Source organism: Phalacrocorax aristotelis, chromosome W (assembly GCF_949628215.1).
Source record: "Phalacrocorax aristotelis chromosome W, bGulAri2.1, whole genome shotgun sequence".
Taxonomy (NCBI): domain Eukaryota; kingdom Metazoa; phylum Chordata; class Aves; order Suliformes; family Phalacrocoracidae; genus Phalacrocorax; species Phalacrocorax aristotelis.
In genome coordinates, this window is record NC_134310.1 from 30,641,609 (window position 1) to 30,664,010 (window position 22,402).

The 22,402-nt window shown below is 43.8% G+C and overlaps 1 protein-coding gene and 1 long non-coding RNA gene across 11 annotated transcripts; one reads left to right on the forward strand and one right to left on the reverse strand.

Annotated features, from left to right (window-relative positions):
- The first annotated feature begins 38 nt into the window (after positions 1-38).
- LOC142049782 (scaffold attachment factor B2-like) lies at positions 39-17,612 on the forward strand. Of its 10 annotated transcripts, none has more exons than XM_075077740.1 (21): positions 39-488; positions 1,425-1,512; positions 2,984-3,048; positions 3,137-3,415; positions 4,616-4,678; positions 5,489-5,516; positions 6,490-6,988; positions 7,415-7,464; positions 8,256-8,356; positions 9,555-9,704; positions 9,803-9,903; positions 10,823-10,968; positions 11,799-11,887; positions 12,451-12,587; positions 13,206-13,499; positions 14,030-14,170; positions 14,914-14,953; positions 15,784-15,896; positions 16,659-16,771; positions 16,994-17,060; positions 17,278-17,612. In XM_075077740.1, the coding sequence occupies exons 1-21, from the start codon at positions 297-299 to the stop codon at positions 17,402-17,404; spliced, it is 2,883 nt and encodes a 960-aa protein (XP_074933841.1). In that variant the 5' UTR covers positions 39-296; the 3' UTR covers positions 17,405-17,612. The 10 variants fall into 10 exon arrangements, 8 of the variants coding, with proteins under 8 accessions (XP_074933841.1, XP_074933842.1, XP_074933843.1 ...); XM_075077741.1 differs by having other exon boundaries at positions 14,917-14,953; XR_012657823.1 differs by lacking the exon at positions 16,659-16,771.
- Positions 17,518-20,801, reverse strand: LOC142049788 (uncharacterized). The gene is made up of 2 exons (XR_012657826.1): positions 20,275-20,801; positions 17,518-19,887 (listed from the first exon to the last, which is right to left on the reverse strand). It is a non-coding gene; the product is annotated as an uncharacterized LOC142049788 (long non-coding RNA).
- Between the last annotated feature and the right edge of the window lie 1,601 nt (positions 20,802-22,402).

The window sequence follows — 22,402 nt, forward strand, 5'->3', positions numbered from 1 at the left end:
CGTCCGAGGGCCGAAACAGACCGCGGTTGCGCATTCCCGAGATGAGGCGGTCAAGAAACCAGTCCGCACGCGCACACGCAGCGGCCGGCTCTGGAGCGGGGAGGTTCCTCTGCGCATGCGCATAACCCTTTCGGGCCCTCTGGTCAACGCGCCTGCGGGCTGCGATTCTTTTCCTTCCCTCCCCCTTTCTCTTCAGTGCGTCTCGGTTTTGCCACCATTTTGTGCTGCAACTGTGGCTCTTCGCCGTTGTTTTTATCCTGCCGTACTTCGTGCGTGCGAGTCGAAACAACGGCCCCATGGCGGAGAGTCAGTCAGCGGCCGGGCAGGGAGAATCTGCGTCCCTGGGCGGGTCTGGAGCCTCCAGTTCGGAGTCTGAAAACCGGCGGCGGTTGAGCGAGCTGCGTGTGATAGACTTGCGGGCTGAACTCAAGCGCCGCAATTTGGACAGCGGGGGAAACAAGAGCGTCCTTATGGAGCGCCTCAGGAAGGTGAGCCGGGAGACGCGCCGGGGCTACCTGAGGGGGAGACGCAGCCGGCGCCTGCGCGACCCCAGCCCGCCAGGCACTGCCGAGGAAAATGGCGCCAAAGGGCGGTGGAGCGGAGGGAGTGGGGCTGTGGGAGCGGGGGTCGTGCGCCCGGCGCTGGGGCTGTCTCGTGGAGCCCACCAGGCCCGAGGCGGGGAGGCCCGTGCCTGGCGGGGCAGGCGGTGGCTCCGTACTCGGCCTTCCCCTGGAACCAGGCTCGCCCCTGAAACCGCCGGTCCTGTGTAGGAGCCGTGGCATGTGCGTGTGCGAGCCTGGCGTTTCCCCCGGCGCAGCCAGCACGAACCCCCACCCCCCCGGCTCCCATTTCCTAGACCTGCACAGCAGAGTGCGTCTGCCGCGGCGCTCGGCACAAGCATTTCTAGCTTCATGCATCACTGGGCTTGCCGCCATGTGTTGAGCTCCCGGATTTCTGTACTCTGTCTGCTAGGCTTTTTGCTGCCTACTGATCTTTTTTCTGGCTTTCTAGCTGGTAGCCTGTATCCTCATCAGAATGTTTGGTATGTTAGTAGCACGTGCACTGCCTTCATTGAACTGATGCTTGCTGTATCCTAGAGCCGAGGTTCTTACTCTCTCGCAATGCCCATGGTATCTGTATGTACTGTTGCAAATGCTGTAGGATTGACTTTTGTCTATAGGTTATGCTGGTGACAGCTTTCTAGTAAGTTTACACCAACATGTTACTGTTTGGCGCGTGCTTGTTACTTTGATTGGGTGGTCTTTGGTTTGCGCATCCGATTTGCTGTTGTCTAATTCAAAGTGCTGGATACTTGTTTTGGTGTTTTTCTGTCTCTGGTGTCCAGCTCTTAGACTCAACAGAAATGCACAAATGGAATTTTCATGTTTGTCTTGATATATGTCTTTATCTTTTCCCCTTAATAGGCTATTGAGGAGGAAGGGGGGAATCCTGATGAAATTCCAGTGGTTTCAGAAAATATCATGAAGAAAACTCCAAAAAGAAGCAGCAAAGGTACAGGGCAGTTAGAGAGGATCTCCACCCCGCCCCCCCCTTGAGTTTACTAGCAAGTTTTACTCATGAAATGGAACCTTGCTAATCTTTTTTCTGAGGTCTGCTTTTCCTTTTGGAGAAGTGCTTGGTTTAATTTTAGCACTGTTGCTGAATGTTTTGCAGTCATAAAGCTATAGCTAATATTACTTGCCTGAGCCAGATTTCGGTAAAACCAATTCCCTGGAAAAAATTAAGCACAGTTGACTCTTCTGTTTCTTGGTTCTGACCTTTGATGCCATGTGTTACTGGTACTTCTCCCCACATTTGTGCTCAGGTTTCTAGGGACGGGTGGTATGGTATTAAATTCACTGGTCATTCATTCACAGAACTTCATGTAATTTAGTAAGGCAGGAATCAGTCCACTCGGAGTTTCTGTTGGTTTGTTCTTGGAGTTCCCTGAAATTTGTAGCAGGAATTAGTAAGTAATGCTGAAGCAGTGTCAGGGTTCTCAAGATAGATAATTGTTCTTTTATGTGACTGTACTTTTACTTTTGAGAAATATAAGGGTTTTTTGAGGAAGAAGTGAAGGGTTTCTAGCAAAATCAAAATAACCTCTTTAGTGTGTTAAGCTTTATGCTTCATAGCTAATAGCACTCTCATTTTTCTTCCCAGAAGATGAGTTTTTAATCAATATCTGAAATTGGATATGTTTTTAAGGCTTTCTCTATTTTTGTCATGGAATCCAATTTGGAGTGATATTACATTTGCTTGCAAACTAAAATGTGAAATCGTAACTGGAAAGAGAACAAATCTCACAATTGTGGGTAAAAGCAGAGATGTCTTTGGTAATCATGCTCATTTTCAAATCTCAAAAATATGGTATAGCACTTTTAGTGTTGGAATGGAAATAGATGAGGTGTTCCTCTTAGCTCTAAAACAACCTTTCTGTTGTTTTTATTGTAATGTGCTTGTAGTTTTTACGGAACATAACATTCATAAAAGATGAAACAACTGCTTAGCTCTGAGTGTGAGGGGTTACTATTGGTGCTGAAACTAGCATACTGTTTTCAGCAATGTCAGTTCTGATATCATGTGTCCAGCTGGTGAAGGGAGCACTGCAGTAATGCTTACGTGCAGAGTGGGTTTTTTTTTCGTTGGTTTGTGTTGGGTTTTTCGTTTGGTTGGCTCTTTTTCTTTTTTCCTTCTAGTAATTGGAAAGAAATGAAAAGTTGAGATAATAAATTACTGCAGTCTCAGCTGAGCCATTCTCAGCTGAGATATTCTGGGGAGTGCACAGCAGTGCTTCTTGAACTCGTGACAGACCTTGGACTGTAGCATGTTTGTCAGTTACTGAAAAAAACTTTCCAGTTGTGGAAAATAAGGAAAAAGCAGATAACTAAACTGCATGGAATACTAACTCTGAACTAAAAATAAAACTTGAAGGATACATGTTGTTGCCGCCTTTTCATTCTAATGATCGTGATGTTGTTAGGACGTAGACCAGATGAAGAGGGAGTAGAAGATAATGGCCTGGAAGAGGATTCGGGAGATGGACAGGTGTGTGAGGCTGTGTTTGAAGCGAAGTAATGACAGCATTGCTTTCAAGTTACAATGACTATTATATATACTTTTTTTCTTTTTACAGGAGGATATTGAAGCAAGTTTGGATAACTTGCAGGATATTGACATGATGGATATTAGTGTGTTAGATGAAGCTGAAATAGATAATGGCAATGCGGTAGATTGCGGAGAGGATTACAGTGCTGATAATATTCTTGACTCACTGTCTGATAGTAAAGAAAATGCTGATGCAGAATTGAAAGAACTTCCAGATCAGCCTACAGAATATGCTGTAGGTAACTTGGAGGCATCCCCACAATTTTCAGAAATTAAAGAAGAATCAAGAGAAATACCAGTAGTGATGGTATGCATCTCTTATGTGTGTGGAATCAAATTTTTTAAAACTTTTTTTTAGTGTTTTTTTTTTTAATAAAATAAATAGCAAAACAGTAACTAAAGAGTATTTGAAACAGTTTGGGGCTTTACCAGTTCTCACAGTCATTGCTTTTTCTTCTTTTACATATTTGTGGAAATAGCATTCTTGATTTTAAAATGTTTAGATGTTGTTTGTACACATATGACTGTACAAATTAATAGTAATCCAGAAAGTGTTCATTTTAATCATGCTTTGAATTCCCTGCTTCACTTTATGTTTACATTCCCATTTTCATATCTTCCTTTGTTTAGGAGGACATGTGAGGCATACAAATGCTGTAGCCGTATTTACTTCACTTCAGCTGAACAGCAACATTCTGGGAACTGTGTTCTAGATTATTTTTCTGTTATGATAGGGTCTCACTGTTATTCAGTTGAAAGTATTTTTGTGTTGGCTTTCTGTGTTCATCTGGCTGTTGCACTGCTTATATGACAGTGTCTATCTGGGCTAGAAGATAATTTTTTTCCCCAAAGTCAAGCGTTTATCTCCTGAAATGTACAACAAAGTATTTGAAGAAAGTTATTTCTGCCCAATCTAATAGGGAAGTATAGCTCTTTGTTCTGTATGCACATTGTGTCATCAGTCCAGACTACAAGATGCTAAAGTTGGGTGCTTCTCCCCTCCCCCTGCTATCTGAAAGTTGCAGAAATAAGGTTAACCCCCTATCTTCACGCATATCCCTGCCCCACACAAGTCAAATAGAAATAGCCAGAAAGTAAGTTCATTCAGTGACTAAACTACTGGACTCCGGGTCAGTTCCTGTGGTCTTTTATCAGTAAAGAAAACACTTATTGAGTCCCATAGACTTGTTGGCTCTGCGTTGTTGCTGTAAGTAAGAGAGAAAGAGTAGGAGAAAACCTGCTGTTAGAATCCCCCTGCTTAAAAGATTTTTGTGAGCCCACCAACATCTTTGCGAGGTAATGAGAAAGCTCATTCAGTCAGTGGGGATCGGGGAGAGGTGTGGGGGCCATTGGTCAGTTTTTACCCTTCTTGATTGTTTTGGATGCTAGTTATATTTGCTTAATACCAGGGGTCAGTGAAAATAGAATCTTCATTTTCTCATTGAGGTTTCATTCACAATACCATTCTTTTATAGATAACAAAATGTCTTCCGTTTACTTTCTAAAGGTAGAGGTTGAAGATGTTGGAAACAGTTTAGATGCTTCTTCATCTGATTTAACAGTAATAAAGGTAAATGGGAACCAATTTTTCTTTGCAAACAAAAAGGCATGATATAAGCCATATAAACTGTATGCTGAAATGGTATATGTACAGGTAGTACACAGTGGGTGCATTCTTACTCTGCAAGCAATAGGAACTAATGCCTTTCTAATTTAATCATGTGGACAAAGATATCTATCTGGTCATAAATATATGATGTATATATCATACTGAGTTTGGCTGATAAATTGCATTCTCTTTATATGTTGCATAAACCAACTCAGTGCCTTACATTGTATTTAACTTCCATTAAAAGTGTATGCCTCCTGTGTTGACAAGAAAGCTGAAACTGATCTATTCCTGAAATACTGGCCTTGTTTCCAGATCACTCGTGGTGGGTTAAGGACACTTGTAGCTCCAGGTGAAGCTGGTGTTTCTATCGATCCTGTTTTCAGAAAGCAGACTTTGTGAAGTAGACTCTAGAGAAGGGTAACACAAAGACACGCTTTGCTCTATGCTGCTTATAATTGTTGATTTATTTAGCCATGCAAATGTGTACCATGTATTCAACAGCTATCTGAACTTGAGAAATATTGACATTTTTACACATTTCATGAAACTTGAAGATGTTAAACAGTAATACTAAACCTTCCTGTAAGAAATTTATTTAAAAGTCAGTGTATTTAAAGCTGAAATAGGCTAAATTATAGCAACTCCCTAAATTCCCTCTGCCTTGGTGGGGGTGAGAGGTGTCTATTCAGAATAACATCTTGATTTCTAATGAAATCATGGTATTTCTCCTTTCTTTTTTCCCTCCTTTTTTAATCTGTTTCACTGCAGGAACTTGAAGAGTTACCTCTGGAACCAGGTACTGTTTTTTTGTGGTTTGTTTTTTTGTGGTTTTGTTGTTTTTTTGTTTGGTTGTTTTTTTCTTTGTTTGTTTAAATTAAGGAAGAAAAAAAAAGTCCTGGGCATTGAAACCGTTTCATTCTTCATTTAATTCTTTTTGTGTCCCTGATATTTTTTTTTAAATGCATTACTGTAGTGTACATTATTATGGTGGACAATCCAGGTCATGCAGGGTCATAGAGATTGGAAACCCAGTCATATCACCAGATCTGTGAATAAACGCTTTGTGAAAACATGTATTTAATGTGATGAAATCGTTCCATAGAACTGTTACCTACAGTGGAGTTAAGGAGTGAGCCTTAAAGGTGTAAAGGTTCTGAAAACAGATCTTGTGATATCACACTGTACTGTAGTTCTGTGAATATAAACACAGGAGTGTAGGTAATACAAAGCTTTGGTACAGAACAGAAATTAAAGAGTGACTGGACTTCAGAAGAAGGAATACACTGTCATCACAGGAATTTTCTACAGACCTGATTCGCTTTATGGACTGCAAACACACTCACGCACCATCAGAAGATGCCCAGTTCTCATGTTGGACTGTCTGCTAAAAGAATTTCACAGAAATTTGGATATTGAACTCTCAGTGCCTTGATACGTTCAGTTAAGCATCTCGGACTCTGGAAGCTAACTAGAGAAGAAACAGAGCTGAATGATTTCATGAAGAATATCAAGGATCAGCCAGAAGGTTTTTGTTAGATCTGTGGGGGCATTTTTCTTCCCTGTTAACATTTTAGGGCTGATCTGGTAGTTTGTCAGACAGCAGTTAGCGTAGTGCTTTTAACACTGTGTACACTAGGGTTTTCCAATCTCTGTGTAGCTTAGAAGTTCTCTTGGTGTTAGTGTGGCAGCCATGCCAGTTCCACATTTGTGATTGCTGTATTTCCCTGGTGATTAAATCTTGTGCCATTCTATTCCTGTTAAATCCGTAGAAAATGAGAAAATACTCGACATTTTGGGGGAAACTTGTAAATCTGAACTACTTAACGAAGAAACTTCTGAAGCGGAGCGGCCACATGCACAGGAAGCAAGTAACGTGGTGCCAGGCAAGAGGCTAGCAGAGGAAGAGGACGCTCTTGCTGCCGCTCAGTTGGAGGAAGATGCTTTAGATTTGGACAGCAAATCGGCACAAGCTATGGCAAGGAAGGAAGCAAAGCGTTTAGTTGTAGCAAAAGGGGAGACAAGTGAACAGACAATAGAGGAAGAGAAACCGGACTCTGAATCTTTAGTAGTAGAGACCCTAAGCGATCAGAGTAGCAAACGCTCCCAAGGCCTGGAAGCCTCTAGTGGGGAAACAGCAGAAAAAGGCGCAGGTCCCGAAGCCAAAGATAGCAAAGAAGATGTCAAGAAAGCAGAAGACAAAGCTAATTCTGAGGAATCCCCTGCTACTAAAGAGTCCTCAACCAGTGAGGGTGGTGATCAGAAAAAGAGGTTTGTTTTTTCTCCGTTATAGACCAGATGCTATCTTTTTTTCATTGGTCATTAAGTGATGCGAATAAGCTGTTTCCTTGAATTGGCCACCGAGACTGATGAAATTGTAGCCTATTCCTAAAGAGTCTGTTTTATTTCTCCTTGTGCAAATATTTTTTTTTTTTAAACACAGAGGGTTTGATTTCTTTCCTTCCTCAACCTTCAAAGGTTGTTTTCTTAAATTACTCTTATTTCTGTCATCTGCAAAACAGAATTGTCTGTTTAAGGATGCGAATCCCTTATTTCTTGTCATTCTTCTATAAATTTGCAAAGATAGTGTTTATTTCAGAAGTAATTTACTGGTAGGTATCCAATTTCAGTGCACAATCTAGAATTAACATGCTTTTTGCATATGATCAGTTGAGTAACATGGTGTTTTGTCTTTAGCCCTGTCGAGGAGGACAGAGACACAAAGATAATCTCAAAAGACGAGAAAGGTATGGGGTTTTTCTTTTCTTTTTTTTTTTTTAAAAAAGCAATGTACAAATGCCTTAAAAAAATGTTACGGGGTCAAATCTAACCATTACTAATGAGTCCGTTGTAGTAAGTAAACATTCAAAGGGGCAAATGGAGTAATAGTTGTACTCACTTTTTCACTTGCCTTTCTTGCACTGCTTATGCTTTGTGTTAATTCCCTAAGCATGTGTATATCTTCACTGTAGTAGCTATATTGGAGTCCCACTAGCTTCGTGAATGGTGATAGGTACTGACAAGACCAGGATTTGTGTGAAAAATCTCAACAGATGCCTAAATCTATAGGTTTATACTCTGTGGGGCAATTCTGGTGGGGACTGTTAATTCAGTGAGCCTTCAATGTAGTTGTAACATGGGCCTTCAAAGCACGAACTGTAAGTTTCAGTTCATGTAACTTCTATAAGCTTACTAACCGACAAAGTATTTTTAAAAATGGAAGTCTCTTGTGAATTAATATTTAATCCTTTGTAATTCTCGAAAAAGTGAAATTCTTGTATGAGTGTAGGAAGACAATATGCAGATGAAAACTCATTAAGACTACTCAAATACACATGAAGTGTGATGTTCAGAAGGTCATTTTTTGCAGACTGCACTGTGACTATTAATTTTTAAGATTGATTGGAAGAGGTAGAACTAAAACTGCATTTGAAAAGGTTAATGAAGAAAAAAAAAAGGGGGTTGTAGGACAATTGGTTTTTCACTGTTGTATTCTTTTCCTACACAGTCTTTTATGCTTGGCTTTTTTGTACCTTAGGCCGTGGGGGTAGTGGTTCTGGCAGAAATTTGTGGGTTAGTGGACTTTCATCCTCCACAAGAGCTACAGACTTGAAGAATCTTTTCAGCAAGTACGGAAAGGTATGTAGCGGATATGTAAAGTAACAAACCATTTTATTGATTTAAAAGGATGCCTTTAAATTTAGCTCCTATTTTTCCTAATGAATAACTGGATAGGCTAAGTGTTTAACTTTCTTGTGTTCTTTTGAAGCGCTGTGTCTGAAAGTAGCATACTTCATAAAGAAGGTTGTCTGAAAGGTGGGGGGGGAGCAGACAGAAATCCAGGTTTCAGAGAATCTCTGTGCAGATACCTGTAAAAATGAGGCAATTCTCAACAGGAGAGACCGGTGGGTCATCATCTAGTGCACTGTAGTCTAATTACACCTCTTGGGTATCCAGTGATAGTTAATGCAGTTGTAAACTTTCATTTCAAGGGGCATTCCTTTGAGCAATCTAGTCTTTGAGGGCAGGCTTCCATTTGTTCTTCAGTGCCAGGTAGGGTATGAGAGCAGAAGTTGTGGAAGGGAACTCTTTCCATCACCAGCTCCCCTTCCTCCTAACGCATTTCTGAATGTAGTTTTAAATATGTGTGTCACTTAAGCACGTGCCTCTGTGCTGTCAGAGATTATAATCTGTGGATAGAAACTAGTAGAGGTGTCCTGTAAGAAAAGACAAAGCGGTGGTAGGGTTTTTTTAATTATTATTTTATTATTGCACCCCTGCTGTCCCCCACATTGATCGATCTCTCTATCTATCTATCTATCTGACCTGCTCAGCAACTTAAAGATGAATTTTCTGAGCTGCTTATTATGGCAGTCTCTTTTTTAGCAGAGTTGTATCAACAGTCTGTTCCACAAGCAAATTTACTTGTTTCATAGCATTTTGTGTTTGCTTTGTACTTTTTTCCAGAACACTTGTGGAATAATCTTAAATGTTAACCTTTTCAGCTGTGTTTGTGTTGCTATTGACTTGAGCGTAAATGTTGTTCATGTCATATGCTGTGAAGTGCTCTTCAGTGAGGCACTTCTAGAACACGGTTGGCTATACAGTATAGAGGTCAAGTTAAAATGAAAACCTTTCCTTTGCTGCCTGTCAGACAAGCCTAGCAATGTTGTCTTCTGAGAATGCTGATGGAATGTGTGCTGAGCATATTTCCTCCCTGTTAAAAGTGGATAGTACTATACTGTGTGGTACTGGTAGCTGCTGAAATGGTGATTAAGTTATAATTCATTTGGTGACAGATCTGCAAACGCAGACTTTTTTTTTTTTTTTCCCAAAGGTTGTTGGTGCGAAAGTAGTGACAAATGCTCGCAGTCCTGGTGCTCGCTGTTATGGCTTTGTTACAATGTCAACATCTGAAGAAGCCACTAAGTGTATTAATCATCTCCACAGAACAGAGCTGCATGGAAAAATGATTTCTGTGGAAAAGGTAAGTGGTAGCTATTCCTTGACAGTGTAATGAAAATAAAAGTGTGGGAGTTTAATATCTGTCTCTTATTATAAAATTATTTCTGGCTAAAATTCTAGGCAAAAAATGAACCAGCTGGGAAAAAGCCTTCAGACAAAAAAGAAGGTGAAACAAGGAAGGAAAAAGACAGGCATCATTCTGCAGAGTCCAAACCTGAGAAGTAAAGTGTTTTTTGGTATTTTTCTATGTTTGAAGGCCACTCATTTGAAATTATTGAAATGCTTCATACCACATCTGAAATACCAGTAAGACTTGAAAAATTGAAATTGGTGTTCTACGGCAGTAAGTGCATCTTAATTGGCACTCTGTTCAGAAATGCTGCCATCTTCAGGTTTTAGTGTCAAAACTTGTCAGTTATATCAGGAGATACCCAATCAAATTGTTTCTAGGTACTATTTTTATGAGAATTGTTTGTCCTCTGATCTGAGTCTTGCTTGGTCTGCTTATTTAACTGACAAATATTTCTAGGATTTAGTCTGTCTTTTTGATAGACTGTTTGCATGGTTAGCAAGTGATATTTCAATATTTGTTTTTCAAGCGGCCTCTTGCTTTTGAAAGAAGCATTTTGCTTTACCACTTTTTGTTCTCTCATAGAACAAAAGGTTCTATACCAAATTTGAAAGGTTTGATAAAGGAGATGCTTTGGCAGGCTTAGCCTGTTTGCATCAGGTATTTAAGGTATTTGTTTACAAAAGCTCTTCTTGTGGAACTTGACCTCTGTCTGGGTGGGCCTTCTTCCCCCTGTGCTATGCATGGACTTTACTTATAGGCAGAACAGAAGGCTTGGCTTCTAGCACTCAAAGTCCCCAAATATTCAGAAGGTTTTCTGTTGTTTCTCACTTTTGGTTAGCTTTAGCTTAGTATTGTTTGCTACTCTTAATTGTGTGCACAAGTATGCGTTGGCTTCAGCACTGCAGCATGGAAGGTATTGGGAGTGGCTTTTCTGAGAGTATTTTTTGGACTTTTTTTGTCTTGAGTTTTTTTAATAGTGTTTTCTTTTTTTGACACAGTTGGCTTGATCAGAGGGGTTATATAGCATTTTTTGTTAGGTTCTCTATTAAAACAAAGTTTACCTGTAGGTCTGTTGGTATTAAGAAGGAGGAGAAGACTGACAAAAAAGATGATGCTAAGAAATCAGAAAAAGATGGAAAAGATGAGAAAGAAGGAAAAGAGAAAGATGAACAAAAGGCTGGATCCTCTGATAGATCTCGGGCAAGCAAATCGGGTAATTCTAGCTGCCTTTCAGAAATGTTTTCAAGGATAGTTGTTTTTAAAAACCAAATTTGAAAAAAATTGGTGCAAAGAATCTAAGTGACTGCGACAAACTTCTACCTTGCATCCAAAAAAAATTCCATTTATCAGCTAAGTAGGAAGTGGCAGAACAAGCAGAAGCATTCAGAATCGTGCCTGATTAGAAGTCTTCAGCTTCTGCAAACCTCAGTGTTGTTATTTGGTGTGATTCATAATTCAGTAAAGAGACTATGAAGTGTACTTAGTAATACTGAGGTTTTGCTGGTGAACAAAAAACAACACCAGAAAATACCTTGAAAACCTTTTTTCTGACTTAGAATGCTAGTAACTTAGCAACAAAGTTTTCATAGTTAATGGGCTTTAAATACTCAAAATGGTAAACTGAATTTTATGGAACTGTCACTGGGTTTAGATGTGACACAGTGTGCGGTTCTGCATGGGTGGTTTGGTGTGTTTTGTTGTTGTTGGGTGGGGGTGTTTTTGTTTTTTTTTTTTCCTTCTTGTTGTTCGACTGTGGCAAAGGGATGTATTTTGCAGACAGAAAAAATAAATTAAATTTGCTTGCTTTTAACTGTCATTCCTGCCAGAAAACACTACTGTAATTTTGTGATAGCTTTACTGCCCCCATCCCCAACTTGGCCAAATCTTCATAAGCTATTTGAATCATAAATGTATTCTTTCATAAGTTATTTAAACCTCAGTAAAATAACTTTTTACTGCTTAGTATCTCTATGGCTTTAAATCTTGCAAGAATTTTTGAACGTCTTGCGTGTTATTTATTCCCGGACGCATTTTGTTTTCTAGCGAGTCGAGGAACTGAAAGGACAGTGGTAATGGATAAATCTAAAGGAGAACCAGTTATTAGTGTGAAAACTTCTACTTCAAAGGAGAGAGTAAGTACAAGTTTCAGAGAAGACTTTATATAAAAATAGGTGTCAAATAGTTTTATATGCATATAGTTGAAGCGTTTTTTTACTTTGCATATTGGAAACATTTGCCCTTTTATCATCTTTTAGAAAGCATTAGGGTGTTAATGATGGTAAATGCTTGTGATTCACTTGATAGGTTTTGTTGCTGCTGTCCTAGTTGAAGAAGTAGCGTTGCAGTATGAAAATGGTACTAAGATGATATGTTTCCCTGAGAGCGGTGTGGTGACTGGTGACCTTTAAATCAGTGTATTGTTCGCCACCGGTGCAAGTCAGGTCATGGGTCCCTAGTATTTTTCATATATGTGTTTATCTATATGTATATAAAAAAATTACTTTTAAAAAACTCTTTAGCCAAAATCAGGGTACTTTTTCCCTGCCTACTTTTCCATGGAATTCCAACATTGTTCACCTCTGGGAAGGTACGATAGTCTGTTTTGTTCAGGTTGTCATAAGCTGGGCTTTTGGCCTAGGAATTTTAGCTAAAAATGCACTGTGTTCAGCTAATGTAATGTTTTGATTTAACTCAGAGTACAAAAAGTCAGGATCGCAAATCTGAGAGCAAAGAAAAGCAAGATATTTTATCATTTGATAAAATCAAAGAACAGCGAGAACGTGAACGACAGAGACAGAGGGAGCGAGAAATCAGGGAAACGGAAAGACGCCGGTGAGTGTTCCCAGTTTCGCTCTAAACTGTGAATGGCATTTGGTTTTACTTTCTTTATCTGTGTTCTGAACAGGTTGCAAAGTAGTGTTGTGCTGGCCCTCCAACATTAATATCTCAGATCAATTTAATACTAATCTATTGATAGAGCAGACATAATGCCAAATTATGAAGGTTTTCACTACTGAAATGGATCTTCTCTAAACGTATGCTTTTCGGGAGACTCTTGTTGAATAAAAACTTTTGTCGGGGCTTGCATTCCACTTGATCAGATTTGAACTTCCATACTTGATTTTTTCCCTGGAAGTTTGTGAATACTTCCTGTTTGTCACACTTCTTAGGACATGCTGTGAAAGCTTTGACAGAGCTGACTTGCAGTAGATACCCTGTTACTTATGCAGAATGCTTACCCTTGTTTGTTTCATCTCTTTGGACTACGCCCCCCCCCCGCCCCAAGCAGCTGCGATGTCGTTTAGATCATTCACATTTAAGCAAGTGGTAGAAAGAACATATAAACTTAAAAACAAAAGGGCAAACAAGAAACCCCAACCAAAACAAAGAAGCAATAAAGCTTAGACTTAAGATTCTCAATTGAAAACAACATCTCACTTTTTCAATTAGAGAGAGAGAGAGGCGAGAACGAGAACAACGGCTTCAAGCTATTCATGAGAGGGATGAAAGACAGAGGCTCCAGAGAGAGCGGGAACGACTTGAATTTCAAAGGCAGCGTCTGGACAGAGAGCGCTTAGAGAGGGAGAGGTTGGAGAGAGAAAGAATGCACATAGAGCAGGAAAGGAGACGAGAACAGGAGCGAATCCAGCGAGAGAGGGAAGAGCTGCGACGTCAGCAGGAACAGCTACGCTATGAACAAGAACGGCGATCTGCCATGAGAAGGCCTTATGATCCTGACAACAGGTAACGACGACTGCAATGAGACTGCAAACTCCTTGCCCACTTTCAGTTACAGACAGAGCATTCTAAAGCCTCTGTAAACTGTTAGTACTTTTGTTAAAGTAGTCGTGGGAGCTCGCAACTGAAAGACTATTTACATGTTGCTTTTAACACCTTAATATTGATCTTGAGAGAGAACAAATGTCATACCTGTAAGCGCAATTTTATTACCGCAGGTTTAAAATTCTTACTTCCCAAAGAGGAGTGCCTAAGAATAGGAACTGTGTACATCAACTCTAAAGCAGGATTGCTAGTGGGAACACATACCTGTTCTCTTCTCATGTCAGCACATGCTGAGATTAAGCTTTTCGTGTAGTGTTGATACACCTGGCTTCCTCTGAAACTGAAATGTGATGCCCGCCTAACACACAAGAGCTTTCAATTATAAATCAAAATTAATTGTTTGTATAATTGGATTGAATGAGGCTTGATATCAAGAGAGCAGGAAAGGAAGATTGTTTTGAGAGAACTACTAATCATAACGATTTTTGCAGGCGAGATGACCCGTACTGGCCAGGCGAGGTGAAGCGAATGGCAATGGATGATAGGTATCATTCTGAATTTAGTCGTCAAGACCGTTTCCACGACTTTGACCACAGGGATCGTGGCCGATATCAAGATCATTGTTTGGACAGGTTCGCAAGGCAGTGTCTTTTCTTCCTATGCTATTATGGAAATTCATTGCTTGAAGGGTGCCAAAAGAGAAGAGTGAAACAAATGACCTTTGTGCATTTCTTGTGTCTAATTTTATACCTGCTTGCAATCCTTTGTTTCCATCATTTATGGGCATATTGGAAAGAGCCTGTGTAAAGATGATAAACCAAGTACTAATGTAATCTGCCGTGATGCTGAGGGAGATCCTGCAGCTTCTATCCAGGTGTAAGGAAATCTGGTTTATGAATCCTTGTTCATTAGCCTAAGATTTAGCCATTTCCTTTTGCTTTAAAACTTGCCATACTTTCATCTTTGCAGCCTAGCTAACGCAGATTTTTAGTTCCACAGAGTGCAAAAATATTTTCTGTGTAGAGCTATTGAGACTTCTCTCTTTCTCTCAGAGGATCTTCGGCAGAAGCCATACTGCTTTGCATTTGCTTTTAACTCTTTCTAATACTGGTAGGTTTGCTCAGTGTTTTCCCTTGGTACCATCGAGTACCTGACCATGCCTCAGGGATGCCTCGCTTACCCATATTACAGTAAGAGATGTAACCTTTGATCTCTTCCTATGCTATGAAACAAGAACTCATTTGAATATCTTACCAATAAAAAAACATTGATGTTCAGATCTCAGCCTAATGAAATTTTCATGCGCTATTTCATACAGACGTCAGAATTATCGTTACTCTGTTGATTCAGCTGAATCTTCTCTCTTTTCTTCCAGAAGAGATGGTTCAAGAGGAATACCAGATCGAGATGGGCAGGTGGGTTATACCTAAAGAACCGCTTCAGTTAAAAAGCCAAACTAACTGACCCCAAAGCAGGAAGAACACAGTGAACATGCTGCCTAGTTCATTAATGCAACCACCACAGGGTTTAAACTGAGCAGATATTCAAGCAGCAACTGATTTTGCACACTAATATGTGGAACGCAAGTTACTAAGTTATCCCCTTGCTAGCGTGGCAGCCACGGATTGGGGCAGGGGGACGCCTCTGAGCGATGGGAGCTACAGAATGGCATCTTTTCAGGCCGGTACATGGCAATAAAAGTTTTCTGGTTAATCATTTGGGTGTCCGTATTGTGTTAAGAGGGTAGTTACTATACCGTCTTATCCTTAGCTGGCAAGGGATCCCTTCTGTGACGTTTATCTAAATAGTTTGTAGAAAATAACTGGTGTCACAGTGGAACAAGGCAGATGACTGTAAAAGGACAGGTGTGGAAACCAGTGGTATACAAAACCTTTCCTTTCTGAAGAGAGAGGTAGGAAGTAGGCAGATATTCTATGTAAAAATTGAAAATCTGGAGCCAGAATGTAAGCCTTAAAAAAAACCCTACGGAACAAAAAACCCACCCTACCAAACAAAAGGCCTTGTCTCACCAACAAGCGGAATGGAATCTGTGCTGTGAAAGAAAATAAATGCCTAGAGCAAACCGTTTGCAGCAGCAACAATGGAACCAGTAAAAAACGAGACAGGTACTGGTTTATTTTCTGACAGCTTATAGAAAGGCAGCCTCTAAGGAGATGATTTTTTGCAGTCTTGAAAGAAGACCTGTACTGATTCTTAGCATGATTCTGTACCATTTCCCTTCCAGCATTACCCAGATGAACGCCACGGAGGGCCCGATCGTCACTCCCGGGATAGTTGGGGTGGCTATGGGTCTGACAGAAGAATGAGTGAAGGGAGAGGGATACCTCCACAAAACCGGTTAGTGCATATGAAATAAGGGAAGTGATTTGTTGGCTTTTAGAATTTTAGCACTCTGTGAACCTTTGAAGGGTGACAGCAGAAGCAGTTTGACAAGCGTGAATCCTCTCCAGATAGTTTCTTCAAGCATCTGGAGAAGCAAGGATCTCACACATGTAGCTCCCCCATGTATCGGGGGAATGGAGTGTTGTAGTGAGTAAAGAGGTGCTGCCTAGTTAGCTCATAACAGTGGTTCTCTTGGAAATAACTTTCTTTTCTACAGATGAGATTGTCTTGTACCAGGTGCTTCAGTAACGCCTACGAAAGTCTCGTTGGTGGCTAGTGGTCAGGTTTTAATGAAATTGAGTCAGAATCTGTGCGGTGGTGGTGGTGGTGAACTGAGACTCATCTGGAATCTTAGTGATTTCTCTTTAAACCAGCTGGCTGAGCTAGGCATATGCCAGGTGCATAATGTTCAGTTCTGCATAAATATACCAGGCAGAGGAATGGTGGTCAATTAATTGTTCCATGTTTAAGTATATTAGTACATTGTGACAATAATTATGTCTCTGTATATCAGAAGACGACGAGATTTGTTGTGCGAAGGATGCTGTTCAGCAAGTTTCTCGTCGGCCAGTTTTTATTGCAATGATTGGGTGGCTGTAGATCACAGCTCGACTGACAATTTAATACACTTTTGTCTGGGGTACAGTGTTTGGCTTTACCCTATACTGCTAAATGGATAAGGGACACACCTAGAAGATGTTCTTTTATTTTTTTAAGAGATGGACGTGACTGGGGAGATCATGGTCGAAAGTTAGAGGGGCATCAAGATCGTTCATGGCAGGGAAATGTGGATGGAGGAATGATGGGACGGGATCATGAGAGATGGCAAGGTACACTTGCTGCTTACCAGTGTGATCGTGGTTTTTTCTATGAATTACTGCTGCTGAACTTCTAGCGGTAGTTAAAATTCCTATGGAGCTTTAACAGCATTACTGAGACAGCAAAATTTTGGGAACAAGGTGGCTTTTTTACTAGGAAAACACAAAAGTCTTTTTTTTTTTTGTTTGTTTGGCTTTTTTTTTTTTGTTTTGTTTTGTTTTGTTTTAAACTAGGTGGTGATAGAAGCATGCCTGGTCAGTCAGGACCAGGCCATGTGATGAATCGAGGAGGGATGTCGGGGTAAGAAGCTTTGTCAGAGTGCTTATAATGTTTTTATAATAGTTGACTGATCTGTATAAAAGAAGAAACTCCTGTGTCAATTGTGAAAAATAATACTTTCAGCTTCTATTTAACTATGGATTGGCAAGTAGAAAAAAACATGCAAACATCTCTTCTCAGAGTCACAGTAGTATTAACTTCTCTGGGCAAGTTTCAATTTGTCTGGTCTTGTTTTTAGGCGTGGAGGCTTCACACAAGTTGGAAACCAGAGCCAGATGATGCAGAGTAGCGGAATACAAGGAGTGTTTGCAGGCCAGGAGAGAACAAACAGGCCAACTGAACCGCGTTTCAGCCACCGCTACTGAAAACACTATATATACACATATATATATTTTTTTTTAATGCCAGATGACAGTGGTGGTGAATTTTATTAACTAGGGTCACCCTGACTTGTGATGACAAAAAGCAAGACTGCTGCTGCATTGTAGCCAAATATTATGTCGACTTGTTGGTTTGGTTTCTTCTTCTTTTTTTTTTTTTTTTTGTAATAAACGTGTTCTTGGTCAAACATCACTTGAAGTTTCTCTTAGTGAAACACGCCGTTTTTCAAGAATAATAGTTTATGGCTACAGCTTTCTTGTTTCTAGACTCTCTGGCAGTATCCCTCTCATGAGGGGCTTAAATGCCAGTAAAAGAAAGAGGCAATCTGCTTTCAACACAGTGAGATTCTAAGGCATGTGATGAACTTGTGACGGTGTGGCTGTGTATGTCCTTACCTGCATTTGAGAGACAGGAGCGATGAATGTCTTCTGATTTGTTTTTCTAGCAGTTGTTAACACTGTAGAGGAGTACAAGTAGAAAGCACCGCCATACTAAGCCAGAGAGACACTGGATGCCCAAGCTGCCGCTGCAATTCCTTACATGATAGTTTAGTTCCCATTTAACCATGTAATTGTCCTGTGTTCACATAAAAGTGAAACTCAGTCTAGATGCCTGTCTCTCTTCTAGTCTTTCTCCTCTCTGCATCGCTCTTTCTGTCCTACTCTTGACCCTTCTTTCTCTCCCCATCCTTCTGACCAGCCCCCTGGGTCTTTGCCTGCCTGCCTATCCATCTTACCCTGCAAGGCCCAGGAGAGTGGGCGACGGGTGCCCCACACACTGCTGCGAGACCTAGGAGAACCCTGATGCCTCTCGTGTCTCCCTGCCCTGCCTTGGGACCCTTCTCCTGTTACATTGCCTCCTGAAGCCTTTAGTGTGTCCCAGAGTATTTTTTTGTCCTCTGTGCCATCTCGGATGCCTCTGTTCAGTCCCTGGTCCCCTCAGGACATCTGTGCTCTGCTCAGATCCCCTCACAAGCTCCTCACCATGTCCCCAGAGCCTTCTTTTTGTCACTGGCTCCCCCATGACCCCTCTGCTCTATGTCCTGATGTATCCTGAAGCCATCTGCGTTCCCCTTGGGACGCTTTTGCTCTCTAGCACACGTTGGATGCCTCTTGTTCCCTCAGAACCTCTCCTATGGCCATCTTTGTGCCCCAAAGCCACTTTCTTCCCTCCGTGCCATCCAGGATGCCCTCAGTCGCAGGTGACACGGGTCAAAAGGCGGATAGCTGTGGGATGCAGTGCATATGTAGTGGGGTGCACGTGTGCGCTTGCTGCTGCTGCCCAGAGACCAGTGTCAGGTGCTGCAGCTGGGGCACTGTGTCCACGGGGGCGTGCCTGTGACCCACGATGCTGCCTGCAGGTACCAGCCCTGCGGTGCCAGAGGGCAATGCCGTGGCACACATTCCTGCCTCCTGGTGAGGAATGCCACTGCCCCCACCAAGCGGGTGCTGCCAGCAGGTGCTCGGCCTGCATGGTGTGGGACCGCAGTGCCTGTGCCTCCCCTGGGCATGGGCAGGGCACTTGCTGCTGCCTCGTGGCCAAAGCACGGTGCTGCAGGGCTGGCATCCCGGGGTGCGCGGCAGCGCCGTGGCCACCTTTGCTTCTGCTGCAGTGTGGCGGTGGGCCAGGCACAACTTCTGGTGCTGGGAGAGTGTCGGGAGCACCAGTGAAGTGAGTGAGACCCTTTAGCGGGTGCAGGGGTGTCTCCTGCCCACTTGGGGGTGGTGGGATGGGAAGCTTCAAACTGCCTGCTGCAGCAGGCTTCTGGTCTGTTGAAGGTCAGGGCAGCCCCACAGAGTTACCTGAGAGCCGAGAGAAGGGAAGGTTGGAAGGAGGGGGAGTCCTTAATGCTTGCAATTGATTTAATAATGGCTGTGTTTAGATTTAGCTATTCATAGCATTAATGACTTCCAATCAGAAAGAAAAAAAGAAAGTTTTAGAATCTAAAATGAAAATAGACCTGGAAAGCTAAATTGGGAGTGGTTAATACCTAAATTATAACAGAGCTGTAAGTTCAGGGTCAGTGACAACAACTACTTCAAACCCAAACAGTAATCGAAACTTTCAATTTTTAAATAAAGAGGAAGGTGAGCCATTAAATAATGGCTATGTTCAAATGTAGGTATTAAGAAAATTCACAGGTGGTGGTGATTCTCAACCAGAACTAATGACATTAATAACAGCAACGTTAAACTGACCCGTTACTGAGGCCTAGGCAGTATACCGTCATCACAGACATTTCCAGGTACAAAAGAGGAATTGAGTACTTGCTGGGAGCAGTTTATTCTAACCGTGTCTTACTGTAGCAATGGTAATTGCAGGCCTTCTGACTGGGTTTCTAATCCTGAATATGAAGTCGTGACTTGACCTTCCCTTCTGCCACAGGCTCTTTTTGGTGCTCCATCTCCTCCTTCCTTTTTCCTGTAGCTGCAGAGAACCAGGATCCTCCCCAGGTGCTTGCTGTGCTCTGTAACAGCAAATTATTCAACCGGGCTGCTGAAACATGGGGCGGCACTGACTGGAGCCGTTGGCCCACACAGCCTCGGCACCACCACGGTAAAGTGCTGCCCCCTGCCCCCCTGCCCTGTGCAACCCCCACCAAGCGCCACCCCAAACCCGGGCAAGCCACCGGGCAGCCACCGCTGTTGCTACTACCCAGAGAGGGAGAGCCCAGGTGCAGAGAAACCCCCTCGCAGGAGACCGAGCTGCCGCTGGGTCCAAGAGAGGGGCAGCCAGAGAGCCAACAGACACCGCTTGGGCTACGGCTGGCTCCTAGCCACTGGAGTGGTTTCTCGGTGACGGCTGCCCTGCTTGGCACCGGGAGAGGCCACTGGTGCTTGGGCCAGGCACTCACCGTGCTCCAGGGCCACCGGGGAGTGCGCAGCAGTCTCCCGGAAATCGCACTCTATAGGACGCCAGTCCTCCAGCTCACCGGAAGTGCCCTTCAGTCCTCCGGAAGTCAAGCTCTATGGGTCCGCGGTCCTCCAGCATACCGGAAGTGTCCTTCAGTCCTCCGGAAGTCAAGCTCTATGGGTCCGCGGTCCTCCAGCATACCGGAAGCGCCCTTCAGTCCTCCGGAGGTCAAGCTCTATGGGTCCGCGGTCCTCCAGTACACCGGAAGTGCCCTTCAGTCCTCCGGAGGTCAAGCTCTATGGGTCCGCGGTCCTCCAGCACACCGGAAGTGCCCTTCAGTCCTCCGGAAGTTGCACTCTATGGGTCTGCGGTCCTCCAGCTTGTTCTGTGTGTGTGTCATCTCTGAAACCCACGGTCTATGGACCGTAAGTCCTCCAGCTCCCTAGTGCCAGGTCCCCATCCCCCCAGTGAGAACCTGAGGAGTGCAGTGCCAGGCCCCACTGGCACTTACCGATACGCCCCGCCCCCGGCGACGGGCCAGCGGGGAGGGCAGTGCATTAACCCACTGGCTCCACCACTTAGTGACAGGCCTCGCCCCCTGGCAACAGACTGGTGGGTGGTGCCAGCTACCCCTGGTCACCCCCTCTTAGCGACAGTTGCTGCCCTTTGGTGGTGGGCTGGGGAGCCAGTGCTGGCTACATCTGGGTCCACCCTACCTTAGTGACAGGCACTGCCCCCTGGTGATGACCCCGCAGGAGGAAGTGCTGGCCCCGCCGCTTGGCGATAAGCCAGGGGAGCCGTGCTGGGCTCACCCTGCCCCCCTCCTTACTGACAGACTCTGTCCCCTGGTGACAGGCTGGAGGGACATTGCCTGTACCCCCCTGGCCTCCCTCTGTTAGCAACAGGCCCCGCCCCCTGGTGATGACCCCCAGGGAGAGCAGTGCCTGGTCTCCCTGCTCCCCCACTTCACGACAGGCCCGTCCCCTTAGCTACATCTTGGTGGGGCTGTGCCAGTTCCCACTGGCTCTACTCCCCTCAGTTACAGGCCCCTTCCTTGGCAAGGGTCCGGGCTGCGGGGCTGCTCCCCAGTGCCTCCTGCACCGTAGCGACAGGCCCTGCCCTACGGCAATGGCCTGGTTGGCCGTTGCCTTCTCCTCTTGGCCCACCCTCTTAGCAAAAGGCCCCGCCCCCTGGTGATGACTCAGATGGGTGGGGCTGGTTCCCCTCCCCCTTAGTGATAGGCCCTGGCCCCTGGCACTGGCCCAGGTGGGCGGTGCCTGGCTCCGCTCCCCCCGGGTTAGTGACAGGTCTCGCCCCCAGCAGCGGCCTGGGAGGGTGGTGCCACGCCACACTGGCTTCCCTCCTTAGTGACTGACACGGCCTTCTGTTGACGTCCTGGGGGTCGGTGCTGGGGCCCCACGGCCACACCCCTCTTAGAGGCAGACCCCACCCCCTGGCAACAACCTGGATGGGCAGTGTCTGCTCCCCTTGCCCCCCACTTAGCAACAAGCCTCAGCCCTGGCAATGGCCCTGGGGGGGACAGTCCTGTCTACCACTGCCCCCCCTCCTTAGCAACAGGCCCTGCCCTCAGGTAATGGTCCTGTCGGGTGGTGCTGGACTCCCCATGCATACACACCCCCCCACCCCAGTGACAGAACCCACCCCCTGGTGACAACCTGAGCATTTTTCTTCTTTCCCCTGCCCCACCCCCCTTTTTTCTATGCTGTGAACTTCAGGCAGGTGATAACACCCCCTGCTGCTATTCCAGCCCCTCTTATCCTGAGGGTTCAGCCTGCCCCTTTCCTAGGCGATTGTGGGAAGGCCGGTGGGTGGGACCCGGGGTATATGAGCCTCAGCCTCTATTCAGGGAGGTTTTTCTGCTTTAGGGTTTTTCTGGTGTTGGTGCTCTGTTGTTCCTTTAGTTGCTTGTAGCTTTAGAGTTCTCTCAGCTCTATGGCCAGCTGTGTTTGTTTGAGGTAAAGATTTTAGAGCTTGGTAATGTTTTGCAGTATTTATACTAGAAATCTCACTTGTGTCCTCCTCTTCTTTTTTTTTTTCTCATATGATGTGGTTTTGGGTGTTTAGGGTGGTAAGATAGCTTAATAGGATGGTGCTTTGTTTGTTGTTGT

Coding starts and splice junctions, on each gene's coding strand:
- LOC142049782 (XM_075077740.1), top strand. CDS start 297: ATGGCGGAGAGTCAGTCAGCGGCCGGGCAGGGAGAATCTGCGTCCCTG. Junction 9,904..10,822: donor GCAGAGTCCAAACCTGAGAA/GTAAAGTGTTTT, acceptor GTTTACCTGTAG/GTCTGTTGGTATTAAGAAGG. Junction 12,588..13,205: donor AGGGAAACGGAAAGACGCCG/GTGAGTGTTCCC, acceptor TTTTTCAATTAG/AGAGAGAGAGAGGCGAGAAC.